The 22016-nt window shown below is 33.7% G+C and overlaps 3 protein-coding genes across 3 annotated transcripts; 2 read left to right on the plus strand and 1 right to left on the minus strand.

The window, feature by feature from the left end:
• The first annotated feature begins 291 nt into the window (after window positions 1-291).
• LOC111386608 (transcription factor bHLH130-like) lies at window positions 292-3688 on the plus strand. Its single transcript, XM_023011080.1, has 6 exons — window positions 292-948; window positions 1904-2244; window positions 2322-2495; window positions 2576-2641; window positions 2732-2800; window positions 2903-3688. The coding sequence occupies exons 1-6, from the start codon at window positions 477-479 to the stop codon at window positions 2969-2971; spliced, it is 1191 nt and encodes a 396-aa protein (XP_022866848.1). The 5' UTR covers window positions 292-476; the 3' UTR covers window positions 2972-3688.
• Window positions 3689-6519: 2831 nt separating this feature from the next.
• Window positions 6520-8254, minus strand: LOC111378617 (disease resistance protein RPM1-like). The gene is made up of 2 exons (XM_023001850.1): window positions 7629-8254; window positions 6520-7212 (listed from the first exon to the last, which is right to left on the minus strand). The coding sequence occupies exons 1-2, from the start codon at window positions 8252-8254 to the stop codon at window positions 6834-6836; spliced, it is 1005 nt and encodes a 334-aa protein (XP_022857618.1). The 3' UTR covers window positions 6520-6833.
• A 4942-nt stretch (window positions 8255-13196) lies between these two features.
• LOC111378624 (protein FAR1-RELATED SEQUENCE 9-like) lies at window positions 13197-13658 on the plus strand. The gene has a single exon (XM_023001861.1). It carries the CDS (start codon window positions 13197-13199, stop codon window positions 13656-13658), a length of 462 nt encoding a protein of 153 aa, XP_022857629.1.
• Window positions 13659-22016: the final 8358 nt, after the last annotated feature.

Genomic DNA, 22016 nt, shown 5'->3' on the forward strand with positions numbered 1-22016 from the left:
GAAGAATCTATCTATAGGGATGTGATTTATAATTAAGTAAAGGTTGGGATGGTTGATTCTAAAAAAAGGTTGAGGGTAAAGTTTTAATAGTTTATAAAGATTTGGGATGAAAAGTGTAAATTTCCCAAAATTATATACTAGCTTAGGGCAATTTTGTCAACAGAAGTGACCTTCCAAGCATTGGTGTAATGGGGTATGGGTTCTTGCTGACGCATCAATCGAAATGCGTAAAAATGGATAAAACCGAGGGCACTTCTATGGAAACTCACTCTATAAATAAATAATGAAACTGCTCTTCAATCTCATTTCCATTTACAGAAATAGCAAAAACTCTGTTCAATCACTGTTTTAACATATTTTCTTAAAAATTTCCCCTTGTTTTCAGTGTTTCCTTTGTTTTTCAAGAAACTTTGATCTTCTTTTGCAGCTTTCCACTGAAGCTTCTGATACTGATTTTGTGGTTTTAATTCCTCACTATGTTCAGCCCGGAAACTATTCCAAGAGATATTAGTAGTAGCGGTTGTTTTCTACTCCCCAATAATAACCGTGTGAAGCATGTTTCTGATGGAGAATTCTTGAAAAGTAGTGGATTGGCCCGATATCGTTCATCTCCAAGCTCGTTCTTCACAACCCTTCTCGAATCTGGTAATGAATCCGATAGTATGTTTTCTGCCCTAATGAATGAGATTCGGGATGATGATCTGAACCAGAGGAATCAACTGCTGTATTCTTCTGGTGGGGCTATGAAGCAAGAAACAGAAGCCGGTACACTAAAGAATGGATCTACTTCACAAGTGGTGTATGAAAGTGGAGGTGCTATTGTGGGATCATATTCTATTGGAATGGAGAATCAAGTTCAAGTGAGGATGAATAATGGGAACGGGAACGGGAACGGGAATTGCTCAAATCTTGTCAGGCAAAGCAGTTCTCCTGCTGGATTTTTCTCTGGTATATTCTTTTCTAGTTTTCTAGCATATTTTGCTGGATTTATTTCAGCCTGGATTTAGCTGTTTTTATTAGTTACACAAGCTTGGAAAATAGCATAGATCCATCCATGATTCTTCATGGTTGACTTTTAGCCTATTTTTAAATGTGTGAAGAGTCGAAGAAAGTGGAAAACAAAAATGACTAAATCTTGTTTCAGATTAATTCCTCCATAAATAATTCTGGTTATCTTATAATTAGGGAGAATGAAATATGTACAGTACAAAATTTGTGGTGAAAAAAATATTTTATGAGAAAGGAAGAGATTTCCCTTTTTTGGGGGATATTTTCTACAGCAACAGGTCTCCCTCTTTCCCTTTTTTGGGGGACTCATATGCTTATTCTTTGTTGTTTTTGTCCCATGGAAGGACCGGTTGAGGTTGATTTTAGTTAATGATGCTGAATAGACTTTTCCTGTACATGGATTATGGATTACCTTACTAGTCGAAACCCCCAATGACAAAGTTAATTAAGCTCCTTATACGGACGAAATGTACAGGAATTTTTACAGATGGTGAGGTGACAACACTAGAGTAGCTGGTTTGAAGTTATTTTTTGTCCAATATCCAATGAAATTGTACCAACTTACAATCTGTCAATCTGTCTGTCAAAAATCCCTTTACATGTAGCATCATTGATGATAAAGTAAAGATACCTTCTTTACTAATGGTATAATGAATAAAATTTTAGTTTTTTTCTTTATTAGTAGTGTCTATAAAAGGCACCCTACAAAACAAGCCATAAATGGATTCTGTGGCTAAATTCTTTACCATAGAACACAAGTTGAAAATTACTTGATTTGTATCTCCAATAGCAATGCGAACAGATGTTTCAAGCAGCTCTCTTGTTAGTATTTCGTTTTATTGGTTTCTCATATAATTGAGAATGGATAGCTAAAAGCTTCTTTGTTTGATCTCAGCTTATGGTGTAGCTGGAGAAGTAGGAAATTACAGAGTTGGTAATGGGACAAGTGCTGAAGCCCATTCATCAGCAAATGGTTTGAACAATTACATGAACTTCTCATCCAGTTCACCTTCTAGATCGAGGTTCATGCCCAGCATACCAGAAAATGGAAACGAAGACATAAGCATGCATAATTCCGACAACGGGCAATGGAGAAATGCTAATAGTGCTAATGGCAAAGAATATGATGCCACCTTTTCGAAAAGCATGTGGAATGAATCTTCCTTCAACCAGTTAAAAAGAAACAGAGATGGCGACTCAAAGATGTTCTCTAATTTCTGTGGATCAAAAAATCCGGTAGGCTATATTTGCACTTTGATTTTCGTCTTGTTCCCTAACACTACATGCATTGCTAATGTTATATTTCAAATCAGAGTGTGGAAACTAGGAACAATAATCAAGGTCTAACACACCATTTAAGCTTGCCAAAAACTTCTGCTGAAATGGCTGCGGTAGAAAAGTATCTACAATTTCAATCAGACACTGTTCCTGTTCAAGTTCGTGCCAAAAGAGGTTGCGCTACTCATCCACGAAGCATTGCAGAAAGGGTAATTTTTTCTTTCTCATATTTAAGTTCACTTGGTTAGTCCTTCGAATAGTATTTAACTTTTTGTTGCTTAATTTGTAGATGAGACGCACACGGATTAGTGAGAGAATGAAGAAGTTGCAAGAACTATTTCCTAATATGGACAAGGTAAATTTTGTAGTCTCAATTGTGTAACTGCCTTTTTCGTTTCCTGGAAATCACTAGGAATTTAGTTTTTTCTGGTGCCATTTCTTGCAGCAAACGAGCATAGCTGATATGTTAGGTTTGTCCGTTGATTACATTAAAGACCTTCAGAAACAAGTCGAGGTAACTAAACAGATGATACTCATCACTCAAAAGATTAACATTCACACGGAATCTTTCACCAACTTCATCTTTGCTCATTTTATCTTTTCCTTTCTTTTGTAGACTCTCATGGACAAAAAAGCAAAGTGCACGTGTTCTAGTAAATCAAACCAAGCTAATTCTACAATGTGAGTTGCTCTGTACATACTATAATAGGCAACATGATGGGGTTTCATATGCATCCAATCCTTTGGATGTTCTGCTGTCAGACACATGCATAGACATTCTCGTCTATGTAGATCAACACATAATGTTTCAAAGAGGAGACGAACTTTACATTTTCAATGTATTCAGGGGCCTCGTATGGGGAAGACTGGTGTAATCTATAGTGCATTATCTAAATTCATTTAGTTGTCGTACATTTAATTCGTGTAATGCCAGTTTTGTTATGGGATGATGGAAACTCGTCCTTTTTGTAGTCTTTTTGGATTCGGCAGCCTTAGACCCAAAGAGTTCGGGGAAGGTGGTAGGCTACCTTCGAGTTGATGTTTTCAACTCAGGGTCAAAAACTTGTCTTGCTTACGGAGACGAGTAATATTCAATGATTCGGGTCTTCTTAGAATTATGCCAGACATCTTGTGGCAAATTTGGGTCATCAGTTATTCCATAAAGATGGTGTAATCTCTTAGAAAACTATTACTACACAAAGGACTCTCCAGAATTTGTAGAAGTAGCTCCATCTGATCTTGGAGAATAAAGTTGGTTTAACGGGACAACTTTTGAACATAATATATTATGTTTTCAGTTATTCATAGGATGAACACTAAGATTCTGATGAGGTATACCGATTGTTGTAACGAATATTCTGAATAACTTTGATTTATAAGAAAAGTCAGTCAGTTGGAAGGACTCTAATTGCAATTGCACTGCATTAATGGGAACAGTCCACTGATAGATGAGCAATAAAAGAAACAAGAAAAAAAAAAAGAAAAAAAAAGGGAAGGAAAATCTCTGAGTTTCTATATATGAATGTGAATTTGTAATATGAGAATACAAAGTATAAATGCTGAAAAATTTATCAGACTACCCCAATTACACAAGCACGATAAAACATCAAGACAAACTCTAAGAATTTTGATTCAATCTCTGAATCTAAGTACATTAGAGTCTTGTTGGACAGTTCCAATCATTTGTCGAAGAAGAAGCTCTCTTTGGGAAGAACTCACCAGGTTCTTAGACGGTAAAGATTAAACCATGAAGAATAGACCGAGTATACTTACTAAATGGCTGGTAACTATGGCTCATGTGAATTACAAAATAACAATTTCACAGAGACAAGTACGAGGTATCTGTTTTATCCCAATAAAAAGTGTGTTTGAGTATAAAGATGTCTTCTTCTCCCTTGGAACTAAAAGTTCTTAATGCAGTTCGACATAAAATTTTCCTCTACTAGCTTTCTACTTTAAAAAGTAGGTTTAGCTTCAATTTTGAAAATCAATCATATGTTTTTGTGTTGCAAGAGCAATAATTGATTGAAAGAGTGCTGCAACAAGGAAGAAGTCTCAAAGTTTACGATACCTAGCTTTTGCATAAATTCCTTGGCAACCATTGTAGCTTTATGTTTTTGTACATTTCAACCTTGACTCGTTCTTCAAATCTACTACACTTTGTCTATTGACCTCCTCCTCTTCTTCTTCTACATTTTTTTTTTCATATTTATTGGATTTAATGCTATTGTATTGTCATTTAGACTGGTGTTAAAAACCAGTGGTGCTACATTGCAATATACTTGTAGAAGGTCATTCAATCCCAAGAGGGAAAACAAGTAAAAGATTAGACAAAGAAGAATACTTCTATAGTACTCTTCTAAGAGATCTCTGTAGAATACCATCTGCATCCTGTCTTTTCTTTGCTATCTTCCCTCCCAAACCCAAACCTAACTTGATTATCGGAGATGAACATCGCCACCATCTCCTTTAGAAGTTGTTACACGAACTAGTGTTTATTCATGACTTATAGTTATTTAAGTAGAAAAAGAAGAAAAACCTCCGAACCAGCAGACAGATCACTTCCAACTCAATCAAATTTAAAATGGACTCATAGTTATCAGTTGAGTAATTTGATGTACTTTAGTCATTCCCTAGCGTAGAACCTTGTAATATAAATATTGATGAGGACATCATCCTTCATCGGGCCATGTGTTTGGGCCATTTTATCTTCTATTTATTTTTATGCCTTATGCTTTATTGAGTTTGTATATGGGTTTGGCCCAAGCCCACGTTTATTATTTTGTTATTTATATGGTTGTAATTGGATTAAAAATCAGTTGATGAATGCAATGAATTAAGATTGGCTTTGCCCACGTTCTACTTCACTCTCTTCCCTCTTTTTCCTTTGGCTTCTTCCTCTTTTGCTCCTCTTTTTCATCTTATTCTCAGCTCTTCTTTCTTCTTCCTATGGTTGCAGTCTGTTCTCTATCTATCCTACATCAAATATGATACCCAAGACAATCAAGAAAAGTTTGGTTGTTCATTTCTCAAATACATTCCCTACTTTAGAACTCTACAATTAGAGCATTATAATAAAAGAAAATAAGAAATCCTGTAGCATGTACATTTTGGCATTGGACTTAAAAAACAGAATTGGGTATGAGATACCGAAGAAGCTTGAACCAGAGACGCTCTGTAGGGTGCAGCCGATAGTCATTACAGCCAGTTCCGTTGTTCTTGAGTTCAAACAATGGCAGCTCTAGGCTGATTAGATTTCTCAATTGTGTACTTCTCTTCTAATGGATAAACTTCCCAGCAACCATTCGTCTAGTATGTGTGATGTACTTCAGGTATATGTGCAATTTTCCAGTATTCTTCACCAAGTTTTTCTGAAGAGATTGGCTCAATAAATTCATCTGGCATGTCAAAAAATTCAAGAACTTTTAGGTCAGTGAGACACTCGATTCCTTCAGGCACACCCACCAACAAGTTACATCGCTGAATGATAAGCTTCTCTAGATGAGGCATGGCTCCCTCCTCAATGATCACCTGCTTCAAGTTTTCTAATTTGTCAAGACCTAATAATTTCAGCTTCGAAACTTTCCAGCCTTAAAACACAGTTTCTCCCCCACATAACTTGCAAGAAATTCAATATGGACTAGATTAGGCATATCTTGGAGATATTCAAGTGGATCGTCCCTCAATTGACTCCATCTGAAGTATACTTTCACCAGGCTTGGAAGAGATTGTATCCATTTCGGGAAGTTTGCTAAGTGCTCTGTCAAATATAATCGTTGAAGGGAAAGAGGAGGAGAAGACAGGTGACTAAGATACAAGCACATCTCCTTCTATTGATCTTGGATCTAATGAGCACAGCTTTTGGAGCTTCTCAATGCACATAGTGCTACTTCATCTTCGGTTCTCAACTTTGTAATGCTAACTCTTCTCAGTTCACTCATCATGGCTATTTCTTTAAGTGCTACGCTTCCTGGATATGCATGAATAAAGCCGAGTTTCTGCAAGAGTTTCAAGCTGCCCATTCCTTTAAATACTTTGAAACCAGCATTCTACAGCTTTCAAGCAACTGAAGAATGCTCAAAATGGATTGGGGATCTTCCGCGTGAAAAGTCAGAAAGGAACAGAGTCTGGCGCCATAGTGTTTGACATCTGCATAGAGGTGTCTTACTCTTCTCAGCCATATCACGTCCTGCTCATTGTTGCTTGTTATGAAATTCTGATCGCTTGATTTTGAAAGAATAATCTCCCAATAAAAGTCATGGATACAGCTCGTTTTGATGCTTCCATCATCATTGGTTGTCACCGGACTAAGCAAGCTTGTGTTGACGAGCTCATTGAGGTCCCTTGTGCAACTTCTTCCACCGTTCTTCGAACTTTTTGTTTCACAAAACCTTCTGCTATCCAATGTCGAACCAGTGTATTGTGTTCAATCTCATAGGCCTCCGGATAATTGCTCTAGTACAGAAAACATGGTTTGAGGTAATACGGTAGATAATTGAAACTGAGTAACAAAATGATTTTCATACTCTCAAGGTGATCATTCCCTTCTAGTTCAGAGCCGAGGCTGCAATTGAGCTTCTTCCATTCTTCAACGTTCTCCTTTTTGTTAACAGCACCCCACTAATAGAAACAATGGCAAGTGGCAATCCTCCACATCTTTTCAAGATGCTTTTGCAAATTTCAACCAAGTGCGTAGGGCACGGCTTCCCCCTGAATGTCTTCTGGCAAAATAGAATCCAGGACTCTTTTTCAGACAAAGGATTCGACTCATACACATAAACATTAGTGTCTTGGCTACAAGATAAAGCCACATCCATGAGCCGCATTGTCAGGATGACATGACTCCCATTATTCTCATTAGGTAAGACATATCTGATAGCTTCCCATGCTAGAATACTCCAAACATCATCAAACTCTTGCACATACCTGTGAATATATGGACATCAAAACAGTACATCTAAGAACACTAGATTACACTCATTGGATTGCTGAAGTTAGGGAAGAAATAAGAAGCTTGAAGGAACAAAAAGAAACAAAATTCACCAAGGCATTTATAAACTATGATTTTATATACTTCAAAGAAGACTAGTTAGATTTGAATTTCTAGCTATAATATTATTGAAATTGATCTCCTGCCCCGAGTGGGCAGACTAAAAACAAGAGAATCTTGAGAATCATAAGTAAGGTTCTAATGCCATGTCAACAGCTATAAAAGTTTTTATTTTGCCGACTGGCACACAGGAGTCAGGCCTAATAACATTATTAGCAAAACCTATAAATTGACTCCTAGTATTCGAAAACACCTAGACTAGTTCAAAACAAAGCACATAGTTCCACAGTACCTTCTATCGCGCAAGAAATCTTTGATTATAGCTTTGAGCTTGTTATCGTTCATGGAGCTCAAATTTTCAGGAGTTTTTTTCATCTGTTCAAACAGTTGCTGAATTGTGTCTTTCAGGAGCTCCTCCACCTCGAACGACTGTGAAACCGTAATCCATGCGTGGTTCTGGAAGTGTTTCTTCACAGCAAAATCATCATACACCTTAACCAGAGTGGTTTTCCCCAAACCTCTCATTCCCACCACTGATATCCCCTTAGGCCGTGATTCTTCCTCCACAAGCCACCGTATTGTCTGCCTTTTCGGACTTTCAATCCGGGCGAGCTGGGTTTCTTCTAATAAAAGTGCATCCCATCGACAATCTGTCCCTCTATTACTCACGCATCGCGATGATAAACCTTCCCCGGGAACATTAAACCTATAACTATACCTCCCATGTCCCTCATCAGTATCTATAATTCTGGATTTGATATTTTGAATTCCAGAATCAATTTTATAATGGCTTCTCAGATTTCGCATAGAGAAAATTAATTTCCTCAGAAAACCATCACTTTCGAGGTGGAATTGCAGCATGAAATCATCTAGAATGTCTTCAGTATCATAAGTTGTTAGTTTATTTGTACTCGACATTTTGAAATAAAATAATAATAATTTCTTTTTTCAATAAATTGTTTATATTAATTTGAGCTTACATTTTATTCATTGATTGACTTGCTATTATAAATCAAGTGCTTAAGTTGTTAAATACGGAAAGATCTGATTTATAATTTGATCTAAAGTTTATTGTCCACACTTGATAAATAAAGACGAGCACTTTATTTTGATAAGATTGTTTCAATTTTTTTTAAAGTTGATCTTGACTTTAGCAATAAAATTGATTGTATATTTTGGAATGTATAGGACTGGACAATGTAAAATTAATTTATGGAATTGATAACTTGAATTTAATTTCACTTCATTATTGTACGTAATGTCTTAATCCTGAGCGAGTAATGAACTTTGATTTCTAGCTTGAAGTTTTTTGAGGTATCAATGAGTAAGATTAAATTGTTAATCAAAATCTCGATGCTGTGGGAATTAAACTGAAATAATTGGAGAGCATATATTCGCAATATGGAATCCATAACATATATATAATAGGCATGATCATGACCTTAATAGATTTTCTAATAAATAGTTAAATCTGAGCTCAATAATTCGACTTGATTGTTGACTTAATATTATGATGTGATTACATGGAACCATCAAATAGAAAATGGGATTGAGGGTTAATGTACATGTGGAAAAGGGGCATTTTGATCATTTCACCCAGTTCCAAATATTCAACGTGATTAACGGGGGTAATACGTAAGAGCAGTTTGTCAGAGGATGTAATTATTGTAGATTTAGTAATTTTAATTAAATTAAGAGTGCAATCACGTTCCTTTAGTGGAATAAAACTTGATTAATAAATTATCTAGATCGATAAACAGTTGACCGGGTCAAGATTAATTTATTGGAGCTTGATTTAATTGAGTCCGTTTGGTTCATTCAGTGGCTTCAAAAATAAGAACCGGAAAAAATTATAAAAGTTATAATTTATTAACTATAGAAATATATAAAAATTAATTAAATCGGAATGTGTCTTGCATGTGACAAACATGTGACATTTAGATATGGAGGTTATGATTTGGATGAGTACAAAAATGAATCTTTTTTGTTGAGAACCTTTATCCAATCAAAAGATAGAGTCATTTTGGGACTGGAAGTCTTGTAAATCAAATCAATATAAGTAGACATGTACATTCTCATTTGGGTTTAACAAATAAATATATATGCAAAATAAAATTCTAGTGCCCATACACAAAGAAAAAAAAATCCATACAATATTTTTGAGTTCTTGAAGAACACTGGAGAAAGCCAAAAGGTTTGAATGAGAATCAAGAAGATCAAACAAGGAGGCTTGAAGGTGGAATCAAGGAGATCAAAGATCAAAGAAATTTTTATTTTTATTTATTTTTATTATTATTTTGGTAAAGCACGTAACGAGTTTAACTTCTAAAACACCTTTGTGTTATTCATGTTCCAAATTATTTAATTCTTGTTCGTGCACAATTGAATAAAATCCATTGAATTTTCCCAACATAAGCAACAGCTTGGACTTGCTTAACCCAGACTTTGAACTCTGGATCATCATATTCAGCAGCATCAGCAACTCTGAGGAAAGCAATCATTCTCTCAAGTTCATCCCTGATATATTCAACTTCCTGCCTGACATTTTTGCCATATTCACCTTTTCCTCTAATAAGATTGTGATTTTGTCAAGAACAAATGTCACTGCAAACTCCGCCATCAAATAACATAAATAAAACTCTTTTTGAGACAACTCTCTTATGGGGTTTGGTGGTTGAAAGTTCTTTCTATGGCTGACTTTGTGAGTTGTTACATTAGTTGTGAGTGGTATGTATAAATTGAATAAGATGCACAAGAAACTTCTAAAGACGTAACTGTTTTGTTTCCGAAATTGAAATTATAATTAGAAAGATAAATCGTAACATAAACCTAAAATATTTCTATGGGGTCGAATCTTATCTTTTTCTAAAATAACATTTTCCGTATTGTATCATATGTCGTTTTCTTTTCCATTTTTGTTTTCATATCAATGCGCCTAAAAGAATCAACACTTGTGGGAACTGTGCGGTTCATGTACTTTCTCGCTTTGACGACTTGCATCTAGAATTGGTTAAAAGTCATCTTCTTTGGGCTCCAATTGTGGAAGGAGGGTGTAAAGGAATAAAAAAAGATTAAAAAAAAATAAAATTTAATAATGTTGTCAAGAATCGGGCTTTGACTATATCGAGTTGGTTGATGATACATTTCTTGTTATTTGTTAAGCAATTTCTTAAGAAAATGTGGAGATTTTATTAGTATATAAAGAAATGACGAAATAATAGGAATGATAACCCACTTGATGCAAATGCCTTTAAATAATTGAATTATCATATAAAATTGCATGAAAAATGTTGTGCTTACAGTGCTGTACACGTACAACATTCTCAAAATCGTAGAGTCTGCGCTTATTTTAATCGTGGACCTCATTTATATATGAGAGGGTTATCAATCATTATGTCGAAATTGCTGTACTTATAGCAAGATTCAAAATTGCATAGTCTAAAAGAGGGCAACACAATTTGTTGTTGATGGAGTTTGACAAAATAACGAAAAAGTAAAAGAAATCCAGAAAAAGACAAAAGACAACAGTTTCTTTAAGATTTTCATAATTTCAGCAACCATGAAATATAGTGACCTCTAACCAATCATGCCATTGTAGGTGTCTCGAAATTCTGGAGTGTAAAAAATAGAGCATATTTAAATTTAGAAACGTGCTAGATGTACTAAATTGTTTACAAAATGCTTTACTACATGATGACGTGGCATAGGTTTGAAAATTCAACATCTCGGCTGCCAATTAAAAAAAAAAGAAAAAAAAATAAAAAGGCATCATTTTTGTTCTCTAAACGTTTCCATTCCATTGCCCAATCTCAGAGCATGTCTGGCCATGACGAAATGGAGCCACCTGAAAACCCATTCCAAGATGCCAACGACTTGGACCATGGGGCCCACACATCGTTGAACCCATTATTCTTACCCCCATTTGCGGTCGTTGCTAAGAACTGTTATGAAGACGAAGATGAAGTGGAACCCGGCAACTCCCACACAGACAACTGCGACGCCGACGACAACATGGGTAAAATGTTTTCAACTTAAGCTTTACTTTGTTGAAATTAATAGAAGTGAAAATAGGTAGTTTGCTGAAGATATTACTTTCTGTCATTTTTGCTGAACATACTATTGCTGAAGAAAACGAAAACGAGAAGAGTTGACATTACTTTTTGTTGAAGATATTATTTTTTGCATCATGTACTTTGCTCAAAGCCAATATGTTAAAATAAACACCTTTAATTAATGAAATAAATTAAAGCCTTTACCAATTTTGTTGGATTCTATACGGCTAATTTGAGAGGGAAAACATGAAGTTGTTTAGAGACCAAACCTTTGTTGTTGCCCAAGTTTTTTGCTGTTGCCGAATTTTATGTCTTCTCATTTGTGAGCATTTGCCTTAGCCTCCATAGATTGTAAGTTCAAATAATTGTTTTTTTGTCGTAAATGAAGGATATTTGAAAATTCATTCGTCCGAAGATGACAATCCGATTGATATGAGCTTAGGAGAAGAAACTGATATTATTGTTCCCAGTGTCGAAATGAAGTTTCAAGATGAAAATGTGGTATTCAAATTTTACAAGAACTATGCGTACCAAATAGGTTTGCCGGTGAGGAAAAGATCTTTGAGGAAGGTGATGACGGCGTTGTACGTTATGTAACTTTTACTTGTAGTCGAGAGGGTCGTCAAATCAGTGGTACAAATACAGTTCTGAAGCCTCAACCAACAATGCAAATAGGATGCAAAGTGAGATTGTAGGCATGTTCAGAACTTAATGGCACGTGGCGTATTAACACTATCCATTTGGAGCATAATCACAGAACAAGCCAATCCAAATCAAGGCTATATCGATGTAATCGAGAAATAAGTGCACACATAAGAAGACAACTTGAAATAAATGATGTAGATGGTATAACATTACATAAGAGTTTTAACTCAGCCATAGTTGAAGCCGGTTGTTATGACAAGATTACATGTGTTGAGAAAGATTATAGAAATTTTATCGACAAAGTTCGATGATTACGACTTGGTGAAGGAGACGCTGCTGCAATACAAGCTTATTTTTTGAAAATGCAAGCAACTAGTCTTGGTTTCTTCTTTAGTATAGACTTGGATGACGAGGCCCAGTTGAGGAACGTGTTTTGGGCAGATAATAGGTGCAGGCAAGCGTGTAGGGGATTCGGCGACATAGTTACATTTGACACCATATACTTGACAAACAAATACGAAATGCCTTGCGCTCCTTTTGTTGCGGGTGAACCATCATAGACAATCAGCTCTACTTGGATGTGGCTTGATCTCAAATGAAGATACAAGGACTTTCATATGGCTTTTCACGACATGACTTCAATGTATGCATGATCAAGCTCCAAGGGGAATAATTATAGATCAAGATCGTGCTATGCAGAATGCAATTGAAATTTTGTTTTCGAACACAAAGTATAGATGGTGCCTGTGGCATTTACTAAAAAAGTTACCTGAAAAATTCGGCAGCGATAGATATAAAGCTTCTATTCTTGCTTCTGTACATGAGTTGGTATATGATGTGCAAAGTTGTGAAGAGTTCGAACAAGGTTGGAATAAGATGCTCGAAGTTTATGAATTGCTAGAACATACTTAGCTGACTAGTCTATACAATGAAAGAAGTCAATGGGTGCCATGCTTTTTTAAAACTTCAATTTGGGTGCGTATGTCAACCACACAACAAAGTGAGGGTATTAATGCATTTTTTGATGGTTATGTTCATTCAAAAACATCCCTGAAGCAATTTGTGGAGCAATATGAGCGTGCTTTGAGAAGTAATTTGAAAAGGAGTTTCAGGCCGATTTCAAATCATTTTCACACATGGTCCCATGTGCGACTAGGTACGAAATGGAGAAGCAATTTCAATCTGTTTACACAATTGCGAAGTTTAAGGAGTTCCAAGAACAGTTTACCAAAAAGATATATTGTGAAGTCTTATCCATTCATGATTCTTACTTGTACACTACATACGATGTACATGAGGACATTATTACCAATGAATGTAGGAAGACAAAAATGTTTAAAGTGTGCTTTCATAGAGATGAATGTGATTTCGAGTGCAGTTGTCATCTGTTTGAGTTCCGAGAAATTATTTGTAAGCACGCAATTGCAATTTTGATACGAAACCAAGTGAAATTAGTTTCTGAAAAGTACATTTTGAAGAGATGGATGAGGGATGTGAACAGACCATACACAAGGGTTTCAATCAATTATGATGGTTGGATTAGTACTCCAGATCAAGTTAGATGTGAGCAAATGTGCAATGCGTTTACGAAGTTAGCTGACTTGGTAGCACATGAAGAGTCATGATCACATGAAATTATGGAGTGGATTTAATTTCGAACAGTCGAGTCGTCGACGTTGAAGTCTGTGACTATGGGCTTCCAATGCTTTAATGAAGCAAGAAAATCTACTAGCGAAATCATCTTGGACCCGAAGTACACGAAAAGCAAGGGAGCTCCTAAAAAACTTTGCCGAAAAGGATATCTAGAAGTTGGTTCTAAAAAATCAAGGACTTGTCATAAGGTATGATTTTGAGCCAATTTATTTTATTATGCAACAAAGTCAAGTATATCAAAAAGGCAGAAAGGCAAAATTTCACCCCCATCAATGTTCAGGTATTTGAGTGTGACAAAATACAAGCCAACTTTGTAGAGTTTAAGTTTCCATGCAAAATATTTGAGCATGACTTTATTAATTCCATTTGTCAAGATATTCCGCTAACAACCACCTTTCCTTCCCAACAAGTTGGCATAAAGGAGAGCGTTGGTGAATTTGATTTAGGGGTCTAAAGCATCCAGAGAAATTTGGCTATATATTTTTGTAAACAGTTAACTGACATGCTCCACATGGGTTATTTTGATATAGGGGTTTAAAGCATTTAGAAAAAGTTGGTTGTATATTTTTGTAAATAGTTAACTGTCATGTTTTATTTTGGGGTCTAAAGATGGTCTAATTTATACATTTTGTCTGATGGCTAATTGGAGTGTTTGATGTGGTGATTAGTTGGGGGCTTACTACATAGAAACTTTTTATTTAATTAATGAAGCTGGTTCTCATTCAATGCATTTCTATTGTCATATTATCATGCTAGTTGGTTGTTCATTGTTTTCAGTATTGCTTGAAACATAACAAAGTGATATCAAAACTTTTTCCAACTAAAATCACAGTACATAATGGTCATGACATTATCAAACACCTAAAATTGATATGGACCAAGCAAATTACACAATTCGATTCTTATTCATGAAACCAAATAATTACAATAAGTCAAGCTCATCCAACTATACATATTTCATTTTAAATCTTCCAAAACTCGTTTCCCCTTGCGCATCTTTATGTTAAGCAAAATCTCCGAGTTCCTCTCCTCGGTTATTTTTGCACACGTTTACACCATATGGGACAAATTTAGAAAACTTGAAACTCATTCCACTTGATTCACCATGCAATAGATACTCCTTGTCGGGCAAAACTTTAGAAAACTTGAAAAATCAATAATCGCGGGTGCTACAATGGACAAACTTCCCTTTATTGTTGGAATTCCTTTCAATGTCAGATTCCCCATGTTCCTCCTGGCCATTCCACACAGTCTGAATCAATTAACTCGCGTGCTGAGACAAAAAAAAAATAAAAAAATCCATGTCAATAATCTAGTGGATAGACTTCTATGAGGTCCTAACATCACAAAAATGAAGCATTCCATTGCTTCAATAAACTAAACTCAAGCATTATAAATGTACACACAAAAAATCCATTCCAGACGAGAAATTGTATGAGATCCTAACATCACAAAATTGAATCATTCCACAACTTCAACACTTAGCAGTATCAATGTACAATAAAACCCATTCCACACAACAATTCGCTAACACCACATAAATGAAGCATTTCACAACTTCAACAAACTAAATTCAAGCAGTATAAATGTACACATAAAATCCATTCCACACAAGAATTCGTATGAGGTCCTAACACCACATAAATGAAGCATTCCACAACTTCAATAAGCTAAACTCAAGCAGTATAAATGTACACACAAAACCCATTCCACAACTTCAACAAGATAAACTCAAGCAGTATAAGTTGTCCAAACCCACTTTGTTTGAAATGGAGTTTACCAAGTATACTCACTGAGTCATTGATTTTTCAAAATAGCAGGTAAAGCCCAAAGCTTTTCAGAGATAATACTAGTTGCAGTATCCTTATTATAATGTGTCACCAGTGATGGGCGTGGGTGATTCACAGTTGGAAACGGGGCAAGGTAAGGAATTAGCGCCCTCAGTGTCTTTCACACTCGAAACGGAAAGTGAATGGCTACTAACCTGGAGAGAGCTATATCTCAGGCGACCGTCTTTTCTTCGTCGGAGCTATATGTGCCAGTGAGATTTCTTTAGTTGGACCTTGGAGGTGCAAATCGGGAGAGAGGAGTGCAAGATGAAGGGGAGATAGTTTGACTTCGAGCAGAGTGCTTCTGGCCAATTTTGGGGGTTTATTCAAATTAATTTGTGAGCTGGCGAGATTTTCATGGTATTTTGGATTTGAATGGGCTACCGATATTTTAACTACAAAATATGACATGTCAGCATTTTTTGTATAAGTTTCGGGAATGTATTGTGTACATATATCTTTTTCCTTAAATTTATATCAAGACACCATAAGCTGCTACATGAATAGAAACTTATAAGATAACAACAAATTTCTCCAAAGCAAAGTAACTTATTTTAAAGTTTGTTGGACTAAATATTCTTAATAATTAAACATTATCGTAATAAATTCAATGGATATGTCTATGGATGGCAATCGGACTCGTTGGCTTGAACCACTCGTGGCTCAGTCCTAAAAAAGCCCGAGCCTGCCCGACTTAAGGCTCGGGCCGAGCCCCATTTTGGGGTGTTGGGCAAAGTTCGAGCCAGCCCGTGTGGCTTGTCGACTTGGGCTCACGGGCCTATATTTAAAAAAAATAAAAAATTCATAAAGGCAGCAACCTGTTCTATTGAAAAAAAGGTACACTCGACTGCCTTTTTTAACTTAAAAAAAATACCAAAACCAAAATCAAAACTAAAATTGGCTCAGGGCTTCCAGGCAGAGCCGAAAGCTCTGCTCAAACCTAATTTTTTTTACTGAACTTGCTCAAGCTCAAAAAAAAAAAACTCACTCATTTTACTCGAGTCGAGCCCGAATCTCGAGTTTCGGCTATCAAACCAGCTCGGCTCGACTGGATTTGTTAACATTTCTAGGTATGCTGTATACCTTTTTAAAAATTCCAAGCCAACCAAAATGCTTAAGTATTGGTCTAACAACCAACTAATCGACATCTCTTTAGATCTTAGAACAACATTAGACTTCAAATTAAGGTATATATGCCAAATATTGCCAATTATTTGAGTGGTTTCAAGTGGGTCTATCTAGTCATGTATAGATTGATCAAAATTTTCAAGAATGTGAAGGTAGAAAGGAGAGGTATAACCTTAAGTACCACCATTTTTCCACCTACCACTACCGTTTGAGTCCCTACATGAACCTTTAGTGAAATAATTTGATAAGTGCATTTTGTGCACTTATTTAGGCCACATTATTAAATTTGTATGTCGTTAAATTAGTGATTTTATACTTAATTTGAGTTAATTTTCGTTTATTTTAGTGTTTGACTCGTTTGGAATAACTTGGAAAAGAAATAAAAATCAATTGGCCATTGGATGAAAATTTTGGGGATCAAAGTCTACACAATTGATGAATTCAAGGACTACATGGTATTAACTTGGAGGATTGGATGACTTGAAGAAAATGTTAAATTAATTGGGCCTCAATTGGATTCTTACTTGGAATTAAATTGTACTTTTAATTGAAATCAAGTTGAATCTAAATTGAACTTTTGATTGGGAGAAACTTAGCGCTGGTTGGAAAGTGTATATATACATTACAACTGAAAATGAAGGCTGCTGGACTGCTGAAAGAGAATATACATGCACACGAAAAAAAGGGCAGGTGGAAACAAGAAACATATACACGCATGGGTTTGCCAGCTGCTTTCATATAATAGCACAGGAGAAAAGAGGAGGTTGCTTGGGTGTTGGAATTGAATACATACAGACACAATTGCATGGCTTTTATATATATATATAGGAGGTAGAGAATAGTAGAATTGGAAATAGACAAATGTTGAAATGAAGATAATTTTATTAATATTTGAAAATTGAGAATACAAGATTGAAATAGAACTTTAAATTACAAGATTGAAATAAAAGATAGTAAAAGAATAATTTTTTCTCAAACTATCTAGAGAATGATTTATCTCCCGTTAAATCAATTCTTTTTTGAGAGCTACACTGAATTGTTTCTAAAAAGAACTGCACTTAATTAACTCTGAGGAGATCTTGAATACTTGATTTGTTTTTATACTTGAAATCTTGAACTTCGGACTTGAAAACTTCTTCAATTTGGAGAAGAAATATTGAATTATTACTTCTTTTGAAACTTTTGCACCCTCTATTTGAAAAAGTCTTCAATCATCTTGAAAAGTCTTCAATCAACTTTAATTTGTCTCCTGCTATTGGAATATCTTTTTGAAAGTTGATCATTCTTGAAGACATCATCTTTTTGACATTTGCTTTGATATTATCTCCGCAAATTACAATTCAAGCAAATTATTGAGGTTAAATAATTCTTTATCTTCAAAATTGATGTAGAGTCCTTTAAATGGTTCTTCATTTTTATGGAACAAATCCTCAAAACAATATTGAGACATTGAACTTTCATCATCAAATATTTTTCTTATTAAAGGAACTTGAATTTGAGTCCATTTTTCTTCGTGAGTAAAAATGACATAATGTTCATCATGAAACATCAATTGCAATTTTGAATTGTCAATATTTTCTTCGAGTTTTTTCTTTGCTGACATAATGAATTTTGATCTAATTTTTGTAAAAAATTTTCTTACATGATTTTTGAATATGAGCTCTTTTTCTTCAGGACTAAGAACTTTTGATGAAATATTGAATTTGGCATTGGAAGATTTCCAGACAAAGTACTCCAAATAATAACAATTTGTTTGACTGAAAAATACTTTTCAGTAAAAAGAGTGTCATTGAATTTTTTTCTTTAGCAATCTATTCAGGAAGAATAGTTGGGAATTCAATTTTGAGAGTTTTGACTTTAAATTTAAAAAGATGATTAATAACTCTTTTGAGAGAACTGTTAAAAAGTGAGATATCAAATTTTGAGTCAATATATATTGAGGAACTAAATTCCCATTAAATCATTTAAAGAATTTCTTCATTAATGACATTAATGATTGAAATACCTTTTAGGGTAAAATGAAATTTATGATGATTTTCAAAAGTTTCGAATCCATTAAAATAAAGTTATCAAATATTTTGAAAATAATATTTTTGAATTTTTGAGCACAAGTCGGATCTCTACTGATAATATTTTGATAAATATCTTTAGGAAGTTGTAAGAATTTCTTCATAAGATCTCTTCTATTCCTTTTTAAAAAGAATAGATTTCTAAAAGATAATTCTTTTGAAAAATATTGAAGAATAAGTCTTTCATCTTTCTGAATTTTTTTGATTATTTTATTATTGTCAAAAATTTCAATTGTATTTTTGAGACATCTTATAATATCCTTATTATTTTCTTGGTAATAAGTAGTAAGAATATCATCAAAATTATCTTTTTGAAATTCGAATAGTTTTTTATAAGTTTTAAACTCATAAAACTTTGGTTCAGTTCTTAAAAAAGAATTTGATTGAGAAGAAAATTTATCTTTATTTAAAGAATATGATTCTTTGATTGAGAAATGTCTGAATGTTGAATTTTTTTTTTTTTTTGTCTTCAAAGGATTTTGAAGAAAATCCTAAAAATGAACTTGAATAATTTTTTGTATTCATAATTCTTACCACCATATTTGTTTTTGGAAAATTTTCAGGAGATAAGTTTTGTAAAATAGTTTGAGTTTCTTTGAATAAATAGTACTTTGAGATTAAGCCAAGACAAAATATCTTGTCATTGAGTAAAATTTTGAAGTATGTAAGGCTTTGAAAAAGTTGAAAGATTCTTTTGAGGGTAAGTCCATACACCATTACACCACAATGGAACATAACTTAGTGACTTGGCTTTTTTGGAATCTGTTTTAATACTCCGCCAAAGTCTAAATCAGAGGCATCAATTTCGACAATAATTGAATCAGTAGGGACAATAATTGATAAACATGGAATATTTTTGAAATTTCTTTTTAGAATAATTTTTTCAATAAGAGAGTTTTTGAAAAAAAAATTCTTTTGAATAAAATTTTTCTTTTTGAAAAAATTTTTCGTTTTGTTTTTTATGGAGGAATTTTTGAAAATTGAACATTTTTACCTTGAAATTTATTTATTTGAGGTATTTCATCATCAATAAATTGAGATTCAAGATCATCAATAGTATTGATGTTATTTGAAGTAGAGGAAGATGATATTTTTGATAACTGAGTCGCAAGTTCTTTTAGAACATTAATCTTAATTTTGAAACCATTTTTTAGTTTAGCCCCATGTATATTTATTTAAACTGGCTCTATTGGCTTAATACTTTTTGAGGAAGATGATATCTCAATTTAATAATTTATTTCAATTCTGTTTAGCTAAGAACAAACAGATTGAAGAACTACATTAATGTAGTTATTTTTTGTTTGAATATTTTTGATATCTTTAACATCAACTTGAGATTCAGTAGGTCGTTCTTCAAATATCTTTTTGAGAATGGAAGCAAGAATTTCAGTACTTCCATGTGGAACTACAATCTATTGTATAGAAGGATGAGAAGATTGAATTTTTTCTCCAGAAGGAGTTTTCCAACTCTTTATTGGAATATTTGTAGTTTCAATAATTTTTTTATTTTTTTGAAAAAATCTTTTCTTTCTTTGAAAAAGTAAGTTTTTTTGTTAAAAACTTTGAAATATACCCACTCATAAAAACATAAATCTTCAGGGAATTCATAAAATTATTTCCAATAAGAATCTCTTTCTTCTTTTGAAAAGTTTTGACAAAATATTTTTCGAAAACTTTTAACATTAGGAGTTTAATTAGTTTTGAATTCATTTCCTCTATCAATTGTAGAAGAAATAACATTAGTTTGATGATTAAGTCTTTCATTTTGAGAAGAAAACAGAAATAACATTAGTTTGATGATTAAGTCTTTCATTTTGAGAAGAAAACATATTAGATAAAGTTGAAAAATCAAGTTATTCTAATTCTTCTTCTTTTTCTGTATATTGAGGTTTTTGAATACTTAGAGTGAAATCAACAACTGTAAGAGAAGTTGAAAATCTAGCAGATTGAAAAGAAGTTCTAAGTTTATCTTCATATCTAGAAGAATAAGATCTTTGAAACCTAGAAGAAGATCATTTAAAAATCATTTTGACGCTTCCATCTGGAAAAGTAAGAATTTGATTAGGAATTATTTGAACAAGAGTAGGAATATGATTTTGAACATTTTCAAAATTTCATTCTAGTCCACTGTACACGAGTTTGAAGATTCTAAGGAATTCTCTTGGGAATTATGGTGTTTGAATGAAATGGATTACATTCGACCAAAAGACTTTCATCTTTAGGGGATGAACGTAAAACACAAATATTGAGTTGAATATTCATGAGCTTGTAATATATTTTGTATATTACAACAAAAGCATTTGAACGATCATCGAAATTGAGATTTTTCGTTTGACTATGAAGATTTAGAGCATTAAGAATAGCTCCATCATTGAGATTGATTGAAAAATTGGGATAACAATTTGAATATATTGAACCGCTTTCTAGATTTGATTCTAGAATGAATAATAATAAATTTTCAAATTTGAGAAATCTCTTATCTTAAAGAGTTAAGAGAAAAGGAATGTTTAACCCAAGTCTGAACAAATATTTGATAGCAATTTGAACTAATCCAACATGAAAATATTTAAATTTCTTCATGTGTGATTCAATTGATTCTTTTAAAAATAATTTGATGTGTGCATTTTGATTTTTGATAGATAATGTTTGTTCAAAAGTTTCGATAACATAATTTTGAGTAAAATCAAACTTTCCAATTTCACAGGTAGAATTCTTTTCTACATTTGGAATTGTCCAGTAATTTTGTTCTATTTGATCAATTTGAAGTTTATGACTACTAAAATCATTTGATGATGCAAACGATGCAGATATTTGATCAATTTCTTCTTCATCTTGAAAAACATTTGAAATATTTTCAGATCTATTTCTAGACCTTTAAAACCAATTTGAAATAGAGGACATAATTAAATTCAATGAAATTATAACGATTTACTACAATAAAAATAGTTAAATAAGATAAACTAATTCTTATCAAGCCTACAAACGGACAACCCTAACACGCCTTCTCGGCTAGTAATAGGCTGATCAACGTCAATTCACATCCCGAAATCAAATTAGGTTCTCCTATTTAAACAGTGCCTACAGTGATAAACCACTATAATCTCACCTCACTCTCTTATGGCTCTGATACCAAAATAGGCCCAAAAGGTAGAGAAGAGTAGAAGTGAAAATAGACAAATGTTGAAATGTAGATAATTTTATTGATATTTGAAAATTGAGAATACAAGATTGAAATGGAACTTTGAATTAATGGAAAAATTGGATCTATGTTCAACGGATCACACCTAGTAAGAAAAAGTATTTT

The sequence above is a fragment of the Olea europaea genome, chromosome 3 (genome assembly GCF_002742605.1).
Source record: "Olea europaea var. sylvestris chromosome 3, O_europaea_v1, whole genome shotgun sequence".
NCBI classification, from domain to species: domain Eukaryota; kingdom Viridiplantae; phylum Streptophyta; class Magnoliopsida; order Lamiales; family Oleaceae; genus Olea; species Olea europaea.